The 22290-nt window shown below is 44.3% G+C and overlaps 1 protein-coding gene across 15 annotated transcripts in view; it reads right to left on the reverse strand.

The window, feature by feature from the left end:
* Nucleotides 1-1993, reverse strand: part of CDC14B (cell division cycle 14B) — a 112846-nt gene extending 110853 nt beyond the window's left edge. For 7 of the 15 annotated variants that reach the window (XM_075599357.1, XM_075599343.1, XM_075599307.1 and 4 more), the window contains exon 1: nucleotides 1330-1991. In XM_075599357.1, coding sequence (XP_075455472.1) covers nucleotides 1330-1486 — 157 coding nt within the window. In that variant the 5' untranslated portion in view covers nucleotides 1487-1991. Of the gene's footprint in view, nucleotides 1-1329 lie in introns of all 15 variants that reach the window. The other 8 variants (XM_075599401.1, XM_075599427.1, XM_075599410.1 and 5 more) reach the window with 3 other exon arrangements.
* Nucleotides 1994-22290: the final 20297 nt, after the last annotated feature.

Here is a 22290-nt window from a genome sequence, read left to right on the forward strand (position 1 = left end):
CCAAACCATGGAGCGCTGATTAGGACCCATTCCATTATACATCACAATGCAAGGGGCACATTAAATGCCTACAAGCATCACCTGCATCCAATGTTTTACTTTTCAGGGTGGAGAGGGTTTCACAGGGAACGACAGGGGGACATTATGTGTGATCTTCAATGCAAGTATTTTTTAGCATCACATACTGTTTTTCAAATAACACCGTCATTTAATTTGTCATGTGAAACAGTTACAAGGTTACATGAGCATGTTTGTAGTAGATGCTGAACATATGAACACTAACACGATCATACCTTGTGTGATGACAACTGAAAGCTTTAGGATTGTCTACTCATGTAGCAAAAAGCACAATGAGTTTAATTACTGCCAGGTTACCATCCTTTATCACTTATCGGAGTTGTAGTGCCATATTAAATATTATCTTACGGATTGCTGCGTCCCCAAGCAGAACCATAGTGTGGGGTGATCAGAACATGTGTTATGCACTAGAAGTCCTGGCTGACAGGTACAATGACATGCAGCCAAGACATTCCTTTCAATCCTATGATTATTACACCTAGTCCCTTTCCTTGCTCATACCAAAAATTGTACTCCACTTTTGAAGCCCTCCCAAGCTGTACCCCTTACCTCTCCTGACATAGTATGCCTCCTATTACTGGTGCTATTAGCTGTACCCCTTACCTCTCCTGACATAGTATGCCTCCTATTACTGGTGCTATTAGCTGTACCCCTTACCTCTCCTGACATAGTATGCCTCCTATTACTGGTGCTATTAGCTGTACCCCTTACCTCTCCTGACATAGTATGCCTCCTATTACTGGTGCTATTAGCTGTACCCCTTACCTCTCCTGACATAGTATGCCTCCTATTACTGGTGCTATTAGCTGTACCCCTTACCTCTCCTGACATAGTATGCCTCCTATTACTGGTGCTATTAGCTGTACCCCTTACCTCTCCTGACATAGTATGCCTCCTATTACTGGTGCTATTAGCTGTACCCCTTACCTCTCCTGACATAGTATGCCTCCTATTACTGGTGCTATTAGCTGTACCCCTTACCTCTCCTGACATAGTATGCCTCCTATTACTGGTGCTATTAGCTGTACCCCTTACCTCTCCTGACATAGTATGCCTCCTATTACTGGTGCTATTAGCTGTACCCCTTACCTCTCCTGACATAGTATGCCTCCTATTACCGGTGCTGTTAGCTGTACCCCTTACCTCTCCTGACATAGTATGCCTCCTATTACCGGTGCTATTAGCTGTACCCCTTACCTCTCCTGACACAGTATGCCTCCTATTACCGGTGCTGTTAGGAACTCTGCTTACCAGTAATAAAGGTGTAAAGGTCTTCCTGCACAAAGTATTCCTCTACCGCCACTTCTTCCTCCTCCACTTCCACGGTAACATCCCTGGGTCTCTTTAACCAGCCCATGTGACTCCTCCCGGGTGCTGCCCCCCTCCTCCGATCCGTCCTCCTGTTCATGTCTCTCTGCTGATGCTGCTCATACTTCCCAGGGAACCAGGCACGGCGGAGAGAAGGACCCCCAGAGTCAAAAGACAGGAGATGCACAGCAGCTCTAGGACCATGCACCTTATTTGGTTCCCCGCCCTTATGATGATGACGAGGACTCCCTCCTTGCAGGGTTGTTGCAAGGTGTCCCCGATGCCCGTGTCCTCTTAGGGGCTTCCCCAATTCTGGTAATAGCGGTGTTTTGCTTGCTGCACCATGCACAGTGCAGCTGTTGCTTCTGATGGTGACAGTGCTGCTTCCCAGCTGATACTCCTCCCCTTGTTGCTGCTGCTGCAGCAGCACTAATCCCTGCTGCTGAGTGTGATGTAGATGGAAAACACCCGTGCAGTCGGGGCAACGGGGCCAGCATACCGATTTACACCCGCCCCTCGCTGCTGCTGCCGCTGCCGCCTCCGCCCTGTTGTGCTGTGGGGAGGAGGGATGAATACACACTCATGGGGGAAATGGTCTGGGGTGGGGGGCGTGTGACATGCGCAGGGGTGCATGGCCCCGGTGACGTCACTAGCAGCGTGTTCACTGTGTGTAGGTCATAAAAGGTGTTAGCAGCAGTAGCAGGAGGAGTATCTGCGCAGAAATGAGGCAGGGGCTATGTCCTCCCTCACACTGACTGACACAGGCAGCATGCTGGCAGGGCTGAGTCCTCCCTCACACTGACTGGCACAGGCAGCATGCTGGCAGGGCTGAGTCCTCCCTCACACTGACTGACACAGGCAGCATGCTGGCAGGGGCTGTGTCCTCCCTCACACTGACTGGCACAGGCAGCATGCTGGCAGGGCTGAGTCCTCCCTCACACTGACTGACACAGGCAGCATGCTGGCAGGGGCTGAGTCCTCCCTCACACTGACTGGCACAGGCAGCATGCTGGCAGGGCTGAGTCCTCCCTCACACTGACTGACACAGGCAGCATGCTGACAGGGGCTGTGTCCTCCCTCACACTGACTGACACAGGCAGCATGCTGACAGGGGCTGTGTCCTCCCTCACACTGACTGACACAGGCAGCATGCTGACAGGGGCTGTGTCCTCCCTCACACTGACTGACACAGGCAGCATGCTGACAGGGGCTGTGTCCTCCCTCACACTGACTGACACAGGCAGCATGCTGGCAGGGCTGAGTCCTCCCTCACACTGACTGACACAGGCAGCATGCTGACAGGGCTGAGTCCTCTCTCTCTCACACTGACTGACACAGGCAGCATGCTGACAGGGGCTGTGTCCTCCCTCACACTGACTGACACAGGCAGCATGCTGGCAGGTCTGTGTCCTCCCTAACACTGACTGACACAGGCAGCATGCTGACAGGAGTTACCTGTGAGGTGACTGCAAGCGTTTCAGGATTCAGTCACTTATCCTTGGGTGTCACTAGTCAACTTTTTCTTGCAGTGAATGTAGGAAATGGCACCGAAGCCCATTGGTTCCTAACTCCCTTAAGTATATGTCGCCAGAGGTAGTGTGGAGATGATCAGTGAGGTAGCGCAGGGGGGCGCCCTCCAGGGGGGGCGCTCTTCCCCAAAGACATTTAATTGAAATGTCGGGGGGAGCGGCGAAGGCCTCTAACTTCCCTTACCTTGGCTCCGGCGGCTTCTGGTGACGCATCGCCATGGCAACACGGCGTCGCATGACATCTCGTTGCCATGGCAATGTGACTACGTGATGTCAGAACGCTGGAGACAAGGTAAGGCCGGTGGAGAGCCGGCAGGGGAAAATTTTGTTCACCCCTGATGTAGAGTAATACTTTTATGTACTCCAAATCATTGTATTTGTTAAGATGGCTATTACCTATAACCAGAAGTGGCCAACCTCCATTCTCGAGGGCCACCAACTGGCCAGGTATTTGGGATATCCCTGCTTCAGAACAGGTGGCTAATTCAGAATGACTGTGCCACCTGTGCTGAAGCAGGGATATCCCTAATACCTGGTCTGTTGGTGGCCCTTGAGGACTGGAGTTGGTCACACTGACCTATAGTGTAGCATACGCATACCAGAAACATTTTTAAAATGGACTTGAAAGCACTTTGCTCCCTTTTTTCTTGAATCCTTTATTACTAAAAGGGCCTGCCTCGGTCAGTGAATTAGTATAAGTATTGTCATTTCAATAAATAAAGAATATTTAGGTACAAGCATTAGTCTATTGTGGCTAGAGGAGAAGGACCTCCGTTGTAATGTCACTGGTTTTAAAGTGGGTGAATTCTGTTCAAATCCCCGTGTCTGCTCTCTGTGACCCTTGAGCAAGTCCCTTTATCTCCCTGTGCCACTACAATTAGATTGTAAGCTCTACAGGGCAGGATCTCATAGTGCCTGCAAAATCCTATGCACAGCTTCATACACTGACAGGATTATACAAGTGTAACCCCTCCTTGCCCAGCCCAAAAGGAGTGTTATGTTGAGGTACTGTCATTTAGGCTTAAATGCTTTGTGTGGTTGGGTTACCTTTCTTGGGGGGTTGGCATCCATGCAGGCTGGTGTTGTAAGTGTTGGTTGAAATAAAGGGCACCAGGAACTTTATTTAGACAAACGATTTTCTTTATTCTACATCTTGGACATCATACACTCTTCTTTCCTGGGTGCCCAGCAGCACCCCATGGAGGCACATGAGTTGTCACCTTTTTGGGTGGATAAATGGCAATCCCTTGCATGTGGAGATAAGGTTTGCTAGTAGCCTACCAGGACTATATGCAGGGGTACACCTTTTACAGAGGATTACAAATTCTGTCATCCTATGCGTGCTCCTCCTTTGGCTTGCTAATGCGCTAGTCGGGCTTCTCTGTAGACAAGTGATGAGAAAAAAAAGTTTTATTGTCTGATTGCACTAGAAAAAAAAAAGATATATTGACAAACATTTAAGTTGCAGCCTGTTGCATATAAAAGTTTCAAAAAGGATACACAACTACTGTTCCATATATAACAAACAAAGAAGATATACCACCGAAATCCATGGTATTTTCTTTTACATATCTGATACAGTTTATTGCTCCAGTCTTAATATGTCTCTAGGGCCAAGTATCCCAGCACAAGAATTGATAATGGTATGTGTATTTATAACTTACTAGAACGTACACTTGGTAGCATAAATCTCTCAGCTAGGGAATGCTGGTTTTAATTTGGCAGAAATGTGTAATCATTTTCAAGAATTGCAAAATCAAGACTTGGTGAAATTTACGTGCAACTCTCCCTGCTCGGCTTATAGGGAGATTACATCGTTATGCAGTGTTGGCTACTCAGTATATGTTACCTTAACTTCAGGCGGCTGGGTGATCAGGTAGCAAAGATGAAAATAATGGGTGCTTAGAACTTTTATAGTATATCAGTCTTTTATTTGTTTCTCCAGACATGGGGAGCATTCATATACATAGAACAATGTTGTACTGTTTTCCCATGGTTATTCATAAATACTGTGCTTCCATAAGTGCCCACTCTTAACACTCAGAAGCAGGTATATTAGCTTTGTTGCTTTACTGGCATTGGACCCGGCCCCCCTCTCTCAGAGTGGCTTCTGTGATACCTGTTTTACACTGGGCCCTTACTGGGATCCTGGCCTATCCTATGCAGGTGAAGATGATATCTTGGTTTTAGTCTGGGAACTGCCACTTGCCCACCGGCTGAAACGGATCTGCGGATAGTGCCGATCCGCCAACACCCAGGTGCCCTTTCTCTAGGACTCTCAGTGGTGTGTTGGTTTCCCTTCTCTGGGGCCTACTGGATTCCATTAACCATCTTATAGCATCCTAACTTAAAGGGCAGTGTCCCTACTTATAAGATAAGAAAGGAGGGCATAGTCTGTTCTACTACTTTATGGGTTTATCCCTGACTCCTCTCCCCGAGGCTCCTCTCCTCTTGTCCTGCTGGAACCTGCGTTCTTGAACCTTCCTCCTATCCTAAATACTCTTCTGTGACATCATCCATATGGTAAGGTATAGGGTGGGGTCCAGCATAGAGCAACCTGCTAGTAACCCTTTAGAAGGGGGGTTACATATGGAAAATATGTATTAAAAAAAAAAGTCACAATCACTTTGACACATTCGCACATTTCTAATGATCAGCATAACAGAAATAAAGACATTTGTATTATTCAGCACAAAAGTCTGCATTCCTCATTCAGTGGCCACATGATGTCTGTTCCAAATGCCTAAAGCATTGGTAGCAAGCAGAGGGAGCCAAGCACACCAAAAAGTAATGAAAATAGAATTAATGCAATCAGGGATGAAGGTTTGTAAAAAGTAAGATTTTTGATTCAATGTTCATCTATAAAGATACAAAGATCTAAAAATTCTATTTCTAATGTGCTAAATTTGTATGAAAATTTTAGATTGAGATCATTGATATTAATTTGTTCCAAAAACTTGTTTAATCTATCTTGACCTCCACGCCAGATGACAATAATATCATCAATGAACCGCTTGTACAGTACCAGGTCTGCACCCAGAACGCCCCACGTCCATAAGGCATCCTCCTCCAAGTGGGAGGAGGATGCGTTATGGGTGGGGGGGGGGGCTGTTTTGGGTGCAAACTAATATCAATGATATTTTACAAACCAGTGGACTGCAACAGCTACATACTATCATCTAGTAACCATCACAATAGATGGCTTAATAATATCCCAAAAGGGGAATTTAAGAGAATTAGGCGTAATTGTACAGATGATGGTGTGTTTCTAGAGCAGTCCAAAATACCTAGCAACCGATTTGTGGAAAGGAAATATAATAATGATCTAGTAAATGCAAAATTAAAAGCTTAAAGTACAGATAGAGATGATTTATTAAAAAATTAAAAAACAAAAAGCAATAAATTTGATGAAAAAAACAGTAACATTCATTACACAATTTAATTCAGAATATAAAAAAAAATAGAACATATCCTAATACAATACCACCATATCTTACAAGAAGATCCACTGTTATGTGATATTATAACAGAAAAACCAAACAGAATATACAAAAGGGCAGATAATATTAAACAACGTATTACCCCAAGTATCCCTAGGGGAGAAACAAAAACTAATAACTGGCTCAACAAATACCTACCATTAGGTTTCTATAAATGCGGCAAATGCATTTATTGCAAATGCAGCTGCCCAAGAAAAGAATTTACATCAACTCAAACAAAGGAAACTTTTAAAATTAATACATTTATAAGTTGTAATAGTAAGGGAGTTGTATACCTCTTGGTGTGTCCCTGTAACTTACAGTACATTGGGCGCACCAAGAGGTGTCTAAAACAACGTATAGGAGAACATTCTCTAAATATTAAAAAAGGTCTTGAAACACACAGTGTTTCAAATCACTTCAAACAATACCACTCATGTAACCCAGAGGGTCTAAGATTTATGGGAATTGATCAAATTGAATTAACTAATAGAGGGGGAGATCTGGTTCCAAAAATATCCCAAAAAGAAACGCTATGGATCCATAAATTAAAAACACTAATACCTAGAGGATTAAATATCAATATCGATCTGGGATGTTTTCTCACATAGGAATTCTCATAGTTCTTTATTTATATGAGATCTTTCTTGATAAATCTTTATTCTATAAATTGTTTCGGGATTCACTTTATAACACAACTTTAATTAAATAATTTATTATATGTTAATCACACATTTATAAATTCATAAAATTATATATTTCACATTTTAAATTACTAGTTCACTTAAATAATTATTCAAATGTATCACTTTAAAAAGTACAAGTTAATTTTGTAGCACAATAATATAAGCATAAACTTACTCACATTTTGAAGTATTATGAATAATTAGCTGCGGTCAGAATATCATTACTATCAAAATTGTCTTCTAAATAGTTTTTTTGGTATATTCTTATATTAGAACATTTATTTTATTTTCAAATATGTGTGTTTTATTTTACTGTAATATTTAAATGGTCCTATATGCCTTCTTTATATGTTACCTCATTTGCGCATTTTAAGTTATAATTAAAGTTTTTCATATAACATTGCAGAGAGGGGTATACAAGAAAGGAACACCAGGATATACTATACCCACCCCTGACGAAGAAGGACCACCTTTGAAACGCGTAGGGTTGCCGGGAGGACCAGTTACGGTATAACACCAAAGACCGGAAGTGACGTAGAACGCCGGCTGGATCAGCGGTGGATGTCGCAGAAACCGGAGTAGAACACACAAACTGGTTGTCTCTATTTGTTTTTACACTGTTATGTGTTTAATCAGTACCTGAACTTTTATAAAGCTGGAGCTTTTACAAAAGAAGTCCCTCTTGAAATTATTATTGCCAAAACGGAGGTGAATTGTCTTCAAAAGATACCGTTACGTGCCTGGTATAGGCACTTTTAAGTAAGTGCATATCTTACCACTTCTATGTGCTGAAATTGACGTACTTCACTATATTGCTCTTTTTCTTTCTCACATCTTTCCATATCACGAGGAGCGCTGAACATTGTGAACATTTAAACTATTATTTAGGGAGATGAATGTGTAGATATGTGTTCCAATAGAAAACACATTCACACATGCATGCCCTTTGGTTTATAAGAGTGGCACGACAGAGAGGCTTCAATCATTTAACCATATTGATTAGACCAACGACAAAATATAAGACTTACACAGTCATACTACATATACTTCCTTATACGGTTTGTACTTATTACAGCATAGAAAGGAAAGAAGATCCGGTGCCACAGCCTGTGACAAAATCCAAGGCACTTCCGGGTTGTAGAATAACTTTATTGAGACCTCACGAACACAACAGGCTAAACCACAGTCTCGCCCTCAACGCGTTTCACGCTAGAATCAGCGCTTCGTCTTGGAGTGGGGAGATGTGGTCTGAGCCTGCATATTTAAAGTAAAAAAAGCCCGCGTAAACGGACTTAAATGTTAACCCCTGATGTACACAACTGCTATATCTTATCAAGTTCACAACCATATTAATAAACAGTCATCTCTCTTATGTACAATAAACATGTAACTATTGGATGTGTGAATACATATAATTGTGTGACTCTTACTGTCAAATACGTTGTAATCTAGTGATATACCATCAGGGATGAATAAAAAACACTTAATGCAACATTTCTAAGTAATCTGGCATTTGGGACAGCATGAATAACTAAACTACTTTTTAAAGACCAAGTCTATAAATATAACTGTATCTATCAATTCTCAGTGTCATATATTAATAACTGTCACGGTAACTTATGACAAGATATAATAAACACCAACTATCTGGGTTGAACTGAACGAGGCTTAGATATAATAAAATATATTTATTCCTTAAAAAGGTGAACACAGAGAACAAAATAACCCGGGCGCTACCTGTAGGGATGGTAAGTATGGAATATGGGTAATATAGCAACCTTGGTGGTAGGCAAGGTAACCCTCTGCTTCTTTTCTGCCTGTGACTCAAAAGAGCCCAACGAAGGATCTACCCAGGATCCTTCAACACAAAGGAGACAAGAAAAAAGGGGGGGATGGACACGGAATATTACCTAAAAGAGGCAGCCCGGATACTAGGAGACATAGGAACTTATCAAAAATTGAATGGAGATCCCACCATCAAAGATAAAAAAGTTCTAGATGCCATCCTAGAGAGGGGGAAGTCCCTGGGCATTTTGAATCAAAAGGAATGGAGTTATTTGAAACGCGACAAACCCATTTTACCTGTATTTTATTTTTTACCCAAAATTCATAAATGCCTAGAGACTCCCCCAGGAAGACCGATTATATCGGGTATAGGCTCCCTTACTCAGAATCTTTCTGAGTACGTACACTGGCGACACACTTTATTCGAGCTTGGCTAGTCCTACGAATTCGGGTATACCCGGGTGTATTGAGGTTTGTGACTGTTTTCTGTTCTGCCTGTGACTCAAAAGAGCCCAACGAAGGATCTACCCAGGATCCTTCAACACAAAGGAGACAAGAAAAAAGGGGGGGATGGACACGGAATATTACCTAAAAGAGGCAGCCCGGATACTAGGAGACATAGGAACTTATCAAAAATTGAATGGAGATCCCACCATCAAAGATAAAAAAGTTCTAGATGCCATCCTAGAGAGGGGGAAGTCCCTGGGCATTTTGAATCAAAAGGAATGGAGTTATTTGAAACGCGACAAACCCATTTTACCTGTATTTTATTTTTTACCCAAAATTCATAAATGCCTAGAGACTCCCCCAGGAAGACCGATTATATCGGGTATAGGCTCCCTTACTCAGAATCTTTCTGAGTACGTACACTGGCGACACACTTTATTCGAGCTTGGCTAGTCCTACGAATTCGGGTATACCCGGGTGTATTGAGGTTTGTGACTGTTTTCTGCCCGAGTGCATTGAGTTATTTTCCAAGCAGGGATGGAAGCATTTTATTCCCGCTGGCTGCAATACTGCACAGTATATATATATATACTGCATTACAATTCATGAATTTATGCCATCTGGTAGACACGCGAAGCATTGCAGCCTATTAAATCCTAATCATTATCATTTAACAGATCAGCCGCCCATCAGCCAGGCATGAACCCAGGCTGGGAAGGCAAATGCAACGGGGCTTGTCAGAGGTGAGGAGTGGCGCATTCCAGGTATCTGCCAGGTACATACCGGGTATTTGCTCGAATAAAGTGTGTCGGTGCAGTAGATACTTTTCTACAAAAATATGCCACTACAAGCAGATCCTACCTTAAAGATACAACACAGGTTCTCAACATTCTAAAAGACATCAAATGGCAGGAGGACTATATTTTGGTCACCTGCGATGTTAAATCTCTATATACCTGCATAAAACATACAGATGGGGAAGGAGCAATAGAGCGAGCAATATCAAAAGACCAAACCATTCCAGTTGAACAACGTAAGTTTATTTTAGACAGCATAGGCTTCATTTTGCGCCACAACTCATACTGGTTCAACGGTGACATTTTTCTCCAACTGTGCAGCACTGCGATGGGGACAAGATTTGCGCCCAGCTTTGCTAACATCTTCATGGCGGATTGGGAGGACAGTCACATCTGGTCCGACCATCCGTTTGGCGCGAATCTTGTCTCCTGGCATCGCTACATCGATGATGTGCTGCTCATATGGAGGGGAAATGAAATAGATCTAAACCTTTTTATCACATATATTAACACGAACCAAGTTAATTTGGAGTTCACTTCCGAACACAGCAAAACCTCCTTACATTTTTTAGATCTCACAATTTTTGTGGAAAGTAGTACACTAAAAACAAAAACGTTTTTTAAACCCACCGATGCCAATAATTATTTATTAAACTCAAGTTGCCACCATCCTAAGTGGCTTAAAAACATTCCGTATGGACAACTACGTAGGATTAAAAGAAACTGTACAGATCCAGAGATTTACAAGGAACAGGCCCTAATTTTAAAAGATACATTTTTGGAAAGAGGGTATGAACCTGGAATAATAGAAACAGCACTAGAGAGAACAGAACTAGTTCCTAGAGAACAACTATTGCAATCTAAAAATAAAACTAAAGACACAAATTTTACATCAGCCTTTATTACAAACTACAGCACAGATGCCGGTAAAATAACCGAAATTATAAAAAAACATTGGCATATAGTCCAGATGGATCCCATTTTAAAAGAACACATTCCATCCGTACCAAGGGTGATTTTTAAAAGAGCACCCACGATTAAAGCCAAATTAGCACCTAGTGTATTCAGGAGGGAAACAGAGCAAAGGACCCAACATTGGCTACCCCCTCCAGTAGGTTTTTTCGGCTGCTTTAGTTGCAAAGCCTGCAAACAGGCAATAAAAGGAGATAGGACAGAGTTTACCTCACATACCACGAACGAAAATTTTAAAATCAAACACCTCATCACATGTCGGACAGAATATGTGGTATACCTGCTTGCGTGCCCGTGTGGTCTCCAATACGTGGGCCGAACATCGAGACCATTAAGGGTCCGCGTGTTGGAACACGTGGGCAATATACGCAAGCAGGTTATGACCCATAGTGTCTCCAGACATTTCAGCATGTCACACGGAGGGAACCCGGAGGGTCTCACCTACAAGGGAATAGAGAAGGTTGAGGCACATTGGAGGGGTGGAGATCAACTCACCAAACTTGGACAACGTGAAACTTTTTGGATCTACAGATTTCAGACTTTAGCCCCCAAGGGTCTAAACATAGACATAGACTTGGGAGCTTTTTACTGAATATCCGAATAGGCTTCATCACCCCCACAAAGACTACAATGACCCACATTTTCCCCCTACATCACTCCCTTGACCTCCCCATTCCATCCCCACTTTGCCTGCCGCCCCCCTCCCCCCCCTTCCCAGGTCTCCCTCATCCCCCTAGACTAGGAACAAGGAGGTCTTTGTTCTTGTTCATCTTTATAATTTGAAGTTATTTTATTATTTATGGGACTGATTGCATGTTTGCTTCCCTTTATAGATCTGCCTCATCAAACATACCATCATCAAGGAGATGGGTCCATATATATAGCAGTAACTTATGCTCAATTTACATCTAAAAACGGCATCTTTTATTAGAAACTTTTTACTAGAAAGTACAAATGTATTTTAAGCATCATATGTATAAAATTGACATATATGATTTTAAAAGAAATCTTTCTTTAGAAGTTAAAATTGTTTTTAAAAATTCTATGTATAAAATCGAAACATATACGATTATTGTTTTAAAAAGAAATATCACACTATTCTCGGTGATAGAGTGGATAGCACATTCTCACTATATACCAATTAGCAATTGCTTACATGATCGTTAATTTCACATTTTTATATGGGGTGCAACCCCTTTAATACCGGGCCAACCCCCCCTCCCTCTACAATAACCTCTAGAGAATAATTAAATTTAAGGTATATTAGTTTGTCCCTGAAGAAGGAAAGGAGGGGGAGGGGGGGGGGGGGATGGGGGGAAGAAAACATGAAAGAGGCAAATAGTACATATACATAATAAAACATTAATAGATAATGCTAAACTCTAGTATCAATGATTAAACAAAAACAATTAAAACTTAATCATGAATGATGAAGCAAGATCTCAAAATATCACTAAAATATATACATATCAAAGGAAACAACGCAGGTCCCATTCAGTATTTAGTCCATTGGGTTGCAGTGTTTGAAGCGTAAAGATCCAGTGTGCTTCTCGCTGGTGCAAGATTTTGATACGATCCCCACCCCTTGGGGGTGATGGGATATGTTCTAATGCTATACACTGTAATGATCCCACTGAACCCAATGGACAAGTATTGAAATGGATAGATACTGGATGCAGCATGTCTTTATTCCGTATGAGTCTCAAATGCTCCAGAATACGTATCTTAAGAATTCTACTAGTGAGACCTACGTACTGTTTGCTGCATTTGCATATCAATACATAAACAACGAATTCTGTTTGACATGTGATAAATGATTTAATTTTGAACCTGCGTGTCTCATCTCTGTTTGAAAAGTGAGTGGATTTAGTCATGTTAGGACATATTTTGCATCGTCCACACTTATATGAGCCTAATAGTTTAGGAAACAGAGAAAGCAGATTACCAGTTGACTTTTTGGGACGTAACATGCTAGGTAATAATGTATTTCCTATAGTAGCTGCCTTACGGAATACTACACGTGGGCCCGAACACACCATCTTATGGATCAGGGGATCCAAAGCTAATGTACCCCTATGTTTCCAGATAATGGATTTAATTGCCCCTGCTTGTTCACTATAACTAGTGACAAAGTATGGTGCATCTGTGCTCTCCACAGGATATTTTTGTCTGGATTGGCTCACATCCATGTTTATCAATGACTATCAGTAGAGAGAGCTAAATCAAAGGCCTGATCAAGATCTTTGGCTGTATATCCTCTTGATAGAAACCTCCCCTTCATCTCCTCCGCCCTTCAAACTAAGTCCTCCATCGAGGAACAGTTCCTGCGTAAACGCAGGAACTGTCCTCTTGGGATTCCTTTGATCAGAGGGCGGGAATGACAGCTTTTAGTGTGTAACAGAGAGTTTCTGGCATTCTGAAAATGTCAGATTGAATTTTACTCTCTATCTATAAAGAGATCAACATCCAAAAATGGTATGTGTTGCATGTCATAGCTATGGTAAATCTAAGGTTTAATTGATTGTCTGCCAGATACTCAAAAAATTTAAGGAGATCATCTTCCCCACCACTCCAGATCAACAGGTCATCAATATAGGTGCTTGTAAAACGCTATATGATGCCTAAAGGGATTAGAATCTCCAAACACGTGGGACGTCTCTCACCAACCTATGAAAAGGTTGGCGTAGGAGGGGGCAAAGGAAGTCCCCATTGCAGTCCCACGTGTTTGGAGATAATAATGCCCGTCAAACAGAAAATAGTTGTGTGTGAGTGAAAATCGGATACTATCAAGTAAAAAGGCTATATGTGCTGGGGAAAAGGAAGAGTGCGAATTAAGAAAAAATTCTACTGCTGTGAGGCCATGACCATGATTAATAATATTATAAAGAGAAGCTACATCTAGTTACCCAGAAGTAGGATGGGTGCCAGGAAAAAGGTGCTAAGAGAGATAAAAGGTGCTTGGTGTCTATAAGATGTGAAGGTAAGGGAAATATAAGGGGTTGTAAAAAATGATCTATATATTGAGAAAGGTGTTCACCCATAGAACTAATACTAGAAATAATGGGCCTACCCGGGGGTGACGTGTGTGTTTTAGCTCTCTCTACTGATAGAGAGTCAATGATAAACATGGATGCGAGTCAATCCAGACAAAAATATCCTGTGGAGAGCACAGATGCACCATACTTTGTCACTAGTTATAATGAACAAGCAGGGGCAATTAAATCCATCACATTGGGGTACATTAGCTTTGGATTCCCTGATCCATAAGATGGTGTGTTCGGGCCCACGTGTAGTATTCCGTAAGGCTGCTACTATAGGAAATACATCATCACCTAGCATGTTACGTCCCAAAAAGTCAACTGGTAATCTGCTTTCTCTGTTTCCTAAACTATTAGGCTCATATAAGTGTGGACGATGCAAAATATGTCCTAACATGACAAATCCACTCACTTTTCAAACAGAGATGAGACACGCAGGTTCAAAATTAAATCATTTATCACATGTCAAACAGAATTCGTTGTTTATGTATTATGCAAATGCAGCAAACAGTACGGAGGTCTCACTAGTAGAATTCTTAAGATACGTATTCTTGAGCATTTGAGACTCATATGGAATAAAGACATGCTGCATCCAGTATCCATCCATTTCAATACTTGTCCATTGGGTTCAGTGGGATCATTACAGTGTATAGCATTAGAACATATCCCATAACCCAAGGGGTGGGGATCGTATCAAAATCTTGCATCAGCGAGAAGCACACTGGACCTTTACGCTTCAAACACTGCAACCCAATGGACTAAATACTGAATGGGACCTGCGTTGTTTCCTTTGATATGTATATATTTTAGTGATATTTTGAGATCTTGCTTCATCATTCATGATTAAGTTTTAATTGTTTTTGTTTAATCATTGGTACTAGAGTTTAGCATTATCTATTAATGTTTTATTATGTATATGTACTATTTGCCTCTTTCATGTTGTTTTCTTCCCCCCATCCCTTCCCCCCTCCCCCTTTTCCTTTTTTCCCCCTTCCCCTCCTCCCCCCCCCCCTTCTTCTCTTCTTCTGTCATCAGGAACAAACTAATATACCTTAAATGTAATTATTCTCTAGAGGTTATTAATATATGACACTGAGAATTGATAGATACAGTTATATTTATAGTCTAGGTCTTTAAAAAGTAGTTTAGTTATTCATGCTGTCCCAGATGCCAGATTACTTAGAAATGTTGCATTAAGTATTTTTTATTCATCCCTCGTGGTATATCACTAGATTACAACATATTTGACAGTAGGAGTGACACAATTATATGTGTTCACACATCCAATAGTTACGTGTTTATTGTACATAAGAGAGATGTCTGTTTATTAATATGGTTGTGAACTTGATAAGATATAGCAGTTGTGTACATTAGGGGTTAACATTTAAGTCCGTTTTCGCGGGCTTTTTTTACTTTAAATATGCAGGCTCAGACCACATCTCCCCACTCCAAGACGAAGCGCTGATTCTAGCGTGAAACGCGTTGAGGGGGAGACTGTGGTGTAGCCTGTTGTGTTCGTGAGGTCTCAAAGTTATTCTACAACCCGGAAGTGCCTTGGCTTTTGTCACAGGCTGTGGCGCCGGATCTTCTTTCCTTTCTATGCTGCATACACAGAAGGCTGCACGCCTGGAACCGGAGCACAGAGGAGAGCAGGACTGAGGTCTTTAAGTGAGCTTACATACAGTAGGTTTTCCTTCCCAGCTCTGATCTCTCTGGTCCGTTTACACTTTCCTGCTCCATTCTAAGTGACCTATTTGACACACAAGTGTGCTGGTATTCATGGCCAGAGCACAGGACAGACTTTCTTTTTGTTGTACTTACTGTATTACAGGCCTAACAAAACAATACAATACAGAACATCCTACCTAACAATACATTGATATAGAACACAGATATATACAGATTTACACAATAATTATGATCATAATTACCTTGTGAGCTCTGCTTCTTTTTCCTCTCCTCTCTCCTCCTGTACTTCTCTTCTTACTCTCTCCTAACTAACTGACAATCTTTTCTAGTTTATATGTTTTCTAAACCTATAGCTCAACATGTAGGAGGTTTTGATTGGTTGAGGAAGTATGTTCAAAACTAAATTGTATGTGTGTTGCTTTGAAGATGGTGGGGAAAAACCTGAAATGCCAGATTTATCAATAGATTTGAAAGGTAAACATACTGAGGGGAAAGAAACAGCTGCTCTTGCGTGGGAATCTAGATGTTAATTCGGGAACTACAGTATTGTTTGTTGAAGTCCCTGATAATCAACAAGAGGTGTTTGGACAGGTTGTGAAGTAAAGAAACCATTTGTTGTCAATATCTCTCTCCTTAAATGTTTTTCCAGATGAAGATAGAGAATCTATTTTAAAAAGACTGTTTATGTATCCAGTAATAAAAGCATTCCTGTAAGCAATTCTCTTGGGTAACAACTCAATGACTGCAAGGTTCCCAGGTCCTGTGGCTGCAAAACAAGCCCAAATCATCACCCCTCCACCACCGTGCTTGACAGTTGGTATGAGGTGTTTGTGCTGATATGCTGTGTTTGGTTTTCGCCAAACGTGGCGCTATGCTTTATGGCCAAACATCTCCACTTTGGTCTCGCCTGTCCAAAGGACATTTGTCCAGAAGTCTTGTGGTTTGTTCAGATGCAACTTTGCAAACCTACACCGTGCTGCCATGTTCTTTTTAGAGAGAAGAGGCTTTCTCCTGGCAACCCTTCCAAACCATACTTGTTCAGTCTTTTTCTAATTGTACTTTCATGAACTTTAACATTTAACATGCTAACTGAGGCCTGTAGAGTCTGAGATGTAACTCTTGGGTTTTTTGCAATTTCTCTGAGTATTGCACGGTCTGACCATGGGGTGAATTTGCTGGGACGTCCACTCCTGGGAAGATTGGCAACTGTCTTGAATGTTTTCCACTTTTGAATAATCTTTCTCACTGTAGAATGATGGACTTTTTAATTGTTTGGAAATGGCCTTATAACCTTTCTTCTCAGATTGATGGGCAGCAACAATTGCTTCTCTAAGATCATTGCTGATGTGTTTCCTCCTTGGCATTGTGTTAACACACACCGGAATGCTCCAGACCAGCAAACTGCTAGAACTTTGGCTTTTATAGAGGTGGTCACACTTACGGATGATCAATTAATCAAGGGCATTTGATTAGCAGCACCTGTCTGCTACTTAGCATCTTAATTCCTATGGAAGCAGTAAGGGTGTACTTAGTTTTTCACACAGTTTCTCCATTTTGGCTTTATTTTTGTTAAATAAATCATGATACAGTGTAATATATCATGTATGTTGTTCATCTGAGGTTGTATTTACCTAATTTAAGACCTGCTAAGGAACAGATGATTGTTATATCCTGATATGTAAAACCATAGAATTCAAAGAGGGTATACTTTCTTTTTCCCACCACTGTGTATATATCTCTATCTCTATCAATAAAAAAAAGGTATCACCTAATACTGAAAAACTAATTTATTCTGCACTCTATCTATATATGTAAAGGTTTTCCATCCACCCAGTGGGAGATTTGGCCATTACTGGTCGTGTGGTGCATGATACCTGCTGATAACAGGAGGGCTTAGTCATCCGCTGATGGTAGCAGTGCAGCACCTCCATCTGCCGTAGGTTCCAAAAACTGAAGGTGATCTTCCGCGGTAGAACTATTACCTCTCCCGCCAGTAAGGACATGCACCAGGCAGGAGGTATAACAACAGGAACGGTTTATTATCTCTTCTGCACAGTAACAAGGCAGGCTTCTGCCCGATGCAGTCTTTTCCTCAGCTACCACTGAAGGATGGTCCTTGGACCGTCACTACAGGCCAAGGGCACCCGCAGCCATCCTAGCTCTTCCCTGCCTCCCTAGCAGAGGTATGGTCCACACTCACTGTCCCCCAGAGGGAAGAGGAGTGGAGAAGGCCCAATTCTCAGCCTCTCCAATGTGTGACCTGCCTTCCTCAAGTGGGGAAAGGCACTACTAATGGCCCCCCCTGGCGTCATTTTAAGTCATGTCTTCATGGCAAAGGCGTAATATATATATATATATATATATACAGTGCTTGACAAATCACCCAAAAATCTACTCGCCAAACCAAAAAATCTACTCGCCACCTAGCCCCGCCCCCAGTCCCGCCCATAGCCACGCCCCAACCCCGTTTTAAAAAAAAAAAGAAATGTAATAAATTTCTAGTAAGAACAACATTCGTTTTTGACATAAGTTTATATTTATTGTAGTAAATTTATACTTTACTACAATTAGTCCTTGTTACGTGTGTGTGTGTGACTAGTTTCCTGCACCCATTAACCAGTGTCTGGATGCCCCCTCTTAACAATATCTAAAGCAGCAATCCTGCCTGGGATCTTACCTGATCCGCAGTCCCTAAATGTCCAGGTACCCGCATTCCCGCAATGTTATACATTGGAGGGGATGTGTTCCCTACCTGTTTTCTGGGTTAGGGGGGATTCCGATGTCTTCCGTGTGACACTTGAATCAGATCTGGAAGAAAGCAGTATAAGGTAAATAATATATCCAGATCCAGAGTCTGGGAGAGGGAGAGAGGGAGAGAGGGAGAGACACAGACAGAGAGTTAGAGAGACACAGACAGAGAGTTAGAGAGACACAGACAGAGAGTTAGAGAGACACAGACAGAGAGTTAGAGAGACACAGACAGAGAGTTAGAGAGACAGATGGAGGGAGAGGGAGAGAGACGGGGAGGGAGAGAGAGAGAGGGACAGAGGGAGAGGGACAGAGAGAGAGGGACAGAGGGACAGAGAGAGAGGGACAGAGAGAGAGGGACAGAGAGAGAGGGACAGAGAGAGAGGGACAGAGAGAGAGGGACAGAGAGACACAGAGGGACAGGGAGGGAGAGGGACAGGGAGGGAGAGGGACAGGGAGGGAGAGGGACAGGGAGGGAGAGGGACAGGGAGGGAGAGGGACAGGGAGGGAGAGGGACAGGGAGGGACAGAGGGAGAGAGACAGAGGGAGATAGACACAGGCAGAGAGGGAGAGAGACACAGACAGAGAGGGAGAGAGACACAGACAGAGAGGGAGAGAGACACTGGCAGAGAGGGAGAAAGACACTGGCAGAGAGGGAGAAAGACACTGGCAGAGAGGGGGAGAGACGGAGAGGGGGAGAGGGGGAGAGACAGAGAGGGGGAGGGGGAGGGAGAAGGAGAGAGACAGAGAGGGGGTGATTGATTGACGTGGAGGTGACTGACTGCGGGGTGGTATTACTGACTGTGTGACTGGGTGGTATTACGGACTGTGTGACTGGGTGGTATTACGGACTGTGTGACTGGGTGGTATTACGGACTGTGTGACTGGGTGGTATTACTGACTGAGTGACTGGGTGGTATTACTGACTGTGTGACTGGGTGGTATTACTGACTGGGTGGTATTACTGACTGTGTGACTGGGTGGTATTACTGACTGTGTGACTGGGTGGTATTACTGACTGTGTGACTGGGTGGTATTACTGACTGTGTGACTGGGTGGTATTACTGACTGTGTGACTGGGTGGTATTACTGACTGTGTGACTGGGTGGTATTACTGACTGTGTGACTGTTTGGGATTACTGATTGGGTGGGATTACTGACTGTGTGACTTGGTGGGATTACTGACTGGGTGACTGGGTGGTATTACTGACTGTGTGGGATTACTGACTGGGTGACTGGGTGGTATTACTGACTGGGTGGTATTACTGACTGGGTGACTGGGTGGTATTACTGACTGGGTGGGATTACTGACTGGGTGACTGGGTGGGATTACTGACTGGGTGACTGGGTGGGATTACTGACTGGGTGACTGGGTGGGATTACTGACTGGGTGACTGGGTGGGATTACTGACTGGGTGACATTACTGACTGGGTGGGATTACTGACTGGGTGACATTACTGACTGGGTGGGATTACTGACTGGGTGACTGGGTGGGATTACTAACTGGGTGACTGGGTGGGGGTGGGATTACTGACTGGGTGACTGGGTGGGGGTGGGATTACTGACTGGGTGACTGGGTGGGATTACTGACTGGGTGACTGGGTGGGATTACTGACTGGGTGACTGGGTGGGATTACTGACTGGGTGACTGGGTGGGATTATTGACTGGGTGTTGGGTGGGATTACTGACTGGGTGGGGTAGGATTACTGACTGGGTGACTGGGTGGGATTACTGACTGGGTGACTGGGTGGGATTACTGACTGGGTGTTGGGTAGGATTACTGACTGGGTGACTGGGTGGGATTACTGACTGGGTGACTGGGTGGGATTACTGACTGGGTGGGATTACTGACTGGGTGACTGGGTGGGATTACTGACTGGGTGGGATTACTGACTGGGTGACTGGGTGGGGGGGTGAGGGGTGGGATTACTGACTGGGTGGGGGGTGGGATGGGTGACTGGGTGGGGAGTGGGATGGGTGACTGTGGGGGGAGTTACTGACTGGGTTACTGACTGGGTGGGATTGGTGACTGGGTGGGATTACTGACTGGGTGACTGGGTGGGATTAATGACTGGGTGACTGGTGGGATGGGTGACTGGTTGACTGGTGGGATGGGTGACTGTGTGACTGGTGGGATGGGTGACTGGGTGGAGGGGTGACAAACTGGGGGGGTACCTCTGGTGTCCTGCATATACACGTTCTCACACACACACACAGGGGGGGGGACACACACAGGAGGGGGGGAACACACACAGGAGGGAGGGGAGAAACACCCCCGCAACTACAGTATCTCCCGACCCGCGTGGGCAGCAGGAGCGGGGAGGAGAAACACACGCACTACTACCTCCCGACCCACGCGGGCAGCGGGGGAAGGAAAATCACCAGCGCCATTACCTTCCAGACCGCGCGGGCAGCGGGAGCAGTGGGGGAAGGAAAATCACCAGCGCCGTTACCTTCCAGACCGCGCGGGCAGCGGGAGAGGGGGGGGAAGGAAAATCACCAGCGCCGTTACCTTCCAGCCCGCGCGGGCAGTGGGAGAGGGGGGGGAAGGAAAATCACCAGCGCCGTTACCTTCCAGCCCGCGCGGGCAGTGGGAGAGGGGGGGGAAGGAAAATCACCAGCGCCGTTACCTTCCAGCCCGCGCGGGCAGCGGAAGGAAAATCACCAGCGCCGTTACCTTCCAGCCCGCGCGGGCAGCGGGAGAGGGGGGGGGGGGGGAAGGAAAATCACCAGCGCCGTTACCTTCCAGCCCGCGAGGGCAGCGGGAGAGGGGGGGGGAAGGAAAATCACCAGCGCCGTTACCTTCCAGCCCGCGCGGGCAGCGGGAGCAGTGGGGGAAGGAGAAACACCCGCGCCATTACCTTCCAGCCCGCGCGGGCAGCGGGAGCAGTGGGGGAAGGAGAAACAGTGTATTTAAATTGCATTTCATTCCACCCACCTCCACATCTGTCCAAAATCCTCCATGACCGGATCAGTGCAGGAGCTGACACAATTATACAGGAGGATATTCAGTATAAAGGAGGAGGAGCAGACGCACGCACACACCTCTCCCCCGTGCAGAGAAGGAAGGGCGGTTTTAAGTCCTGGCAGCTCCATCCCGCGTCACAGCCAATCAGCTAGAGGAATTTTTTTATTTATTTTTTCCGAGCAGGGGATTTTTTTTTTTTCCGAGCAGGGGATTTTTTTTTTTTTTTTGCAGTGCAGGGGAAATGTTACTGGCCACGAGCCAATTTCCGATCGCAGCTGGCGAGTTGGCGACCGGGTTTGTCGAGCACTGTATATATATATATATATATATATATATATACACACACATATACAGTGTTCGACAATTACATACATTTACACGCCCGGGGCGGGTGGATTTAACCTCCGGGCGAGTAAATATTGGCCCAAGCAGCACACGTGTTTTTTTTAATTTTCCCTGCTCGCGCTGCTGTTTTTCCCGCGCTCGCACTGGAGAAAAAAAAAAAAAAAAGCCGGAGGCGGGTTCATGTTGTTGGGGGAGATTACCCCCCGCCTCCGGCTCTCTGAGCAGTGCCTTCGCTTCTGCCCCGCCTCTCAGCAACTTTCCCTCCTTAGCGCTTCCACTCCTCCCCGGCAGCCAGCCCCTTCTACGCTTGTCTGCCTCAGGCCCCTGCAGGGCCATCTGTCGCCCCCCCCCCCCCTCCCTCCCATCGGGCCATCCGCCCCCTCGCATCGGGCCATCCGCCCCCCCTCGCATCGGGCCAT

This window comes from Ascaphus truei, chromosome 1, assembly GCF_040206685.1.
Source record: "Ascaphus truei isolate aAscTru1 chromosome 1, aAscTru1.hap1, whole genome shotgun sequence".
In the NCBI taxonomy this organism is placed as follows: domain Eukaryota; kingdom Metazoa; phylum Chordata; class Amphibia; order Anura; family Ascaphidae; genus Ascaphus; species Ascaphus truei.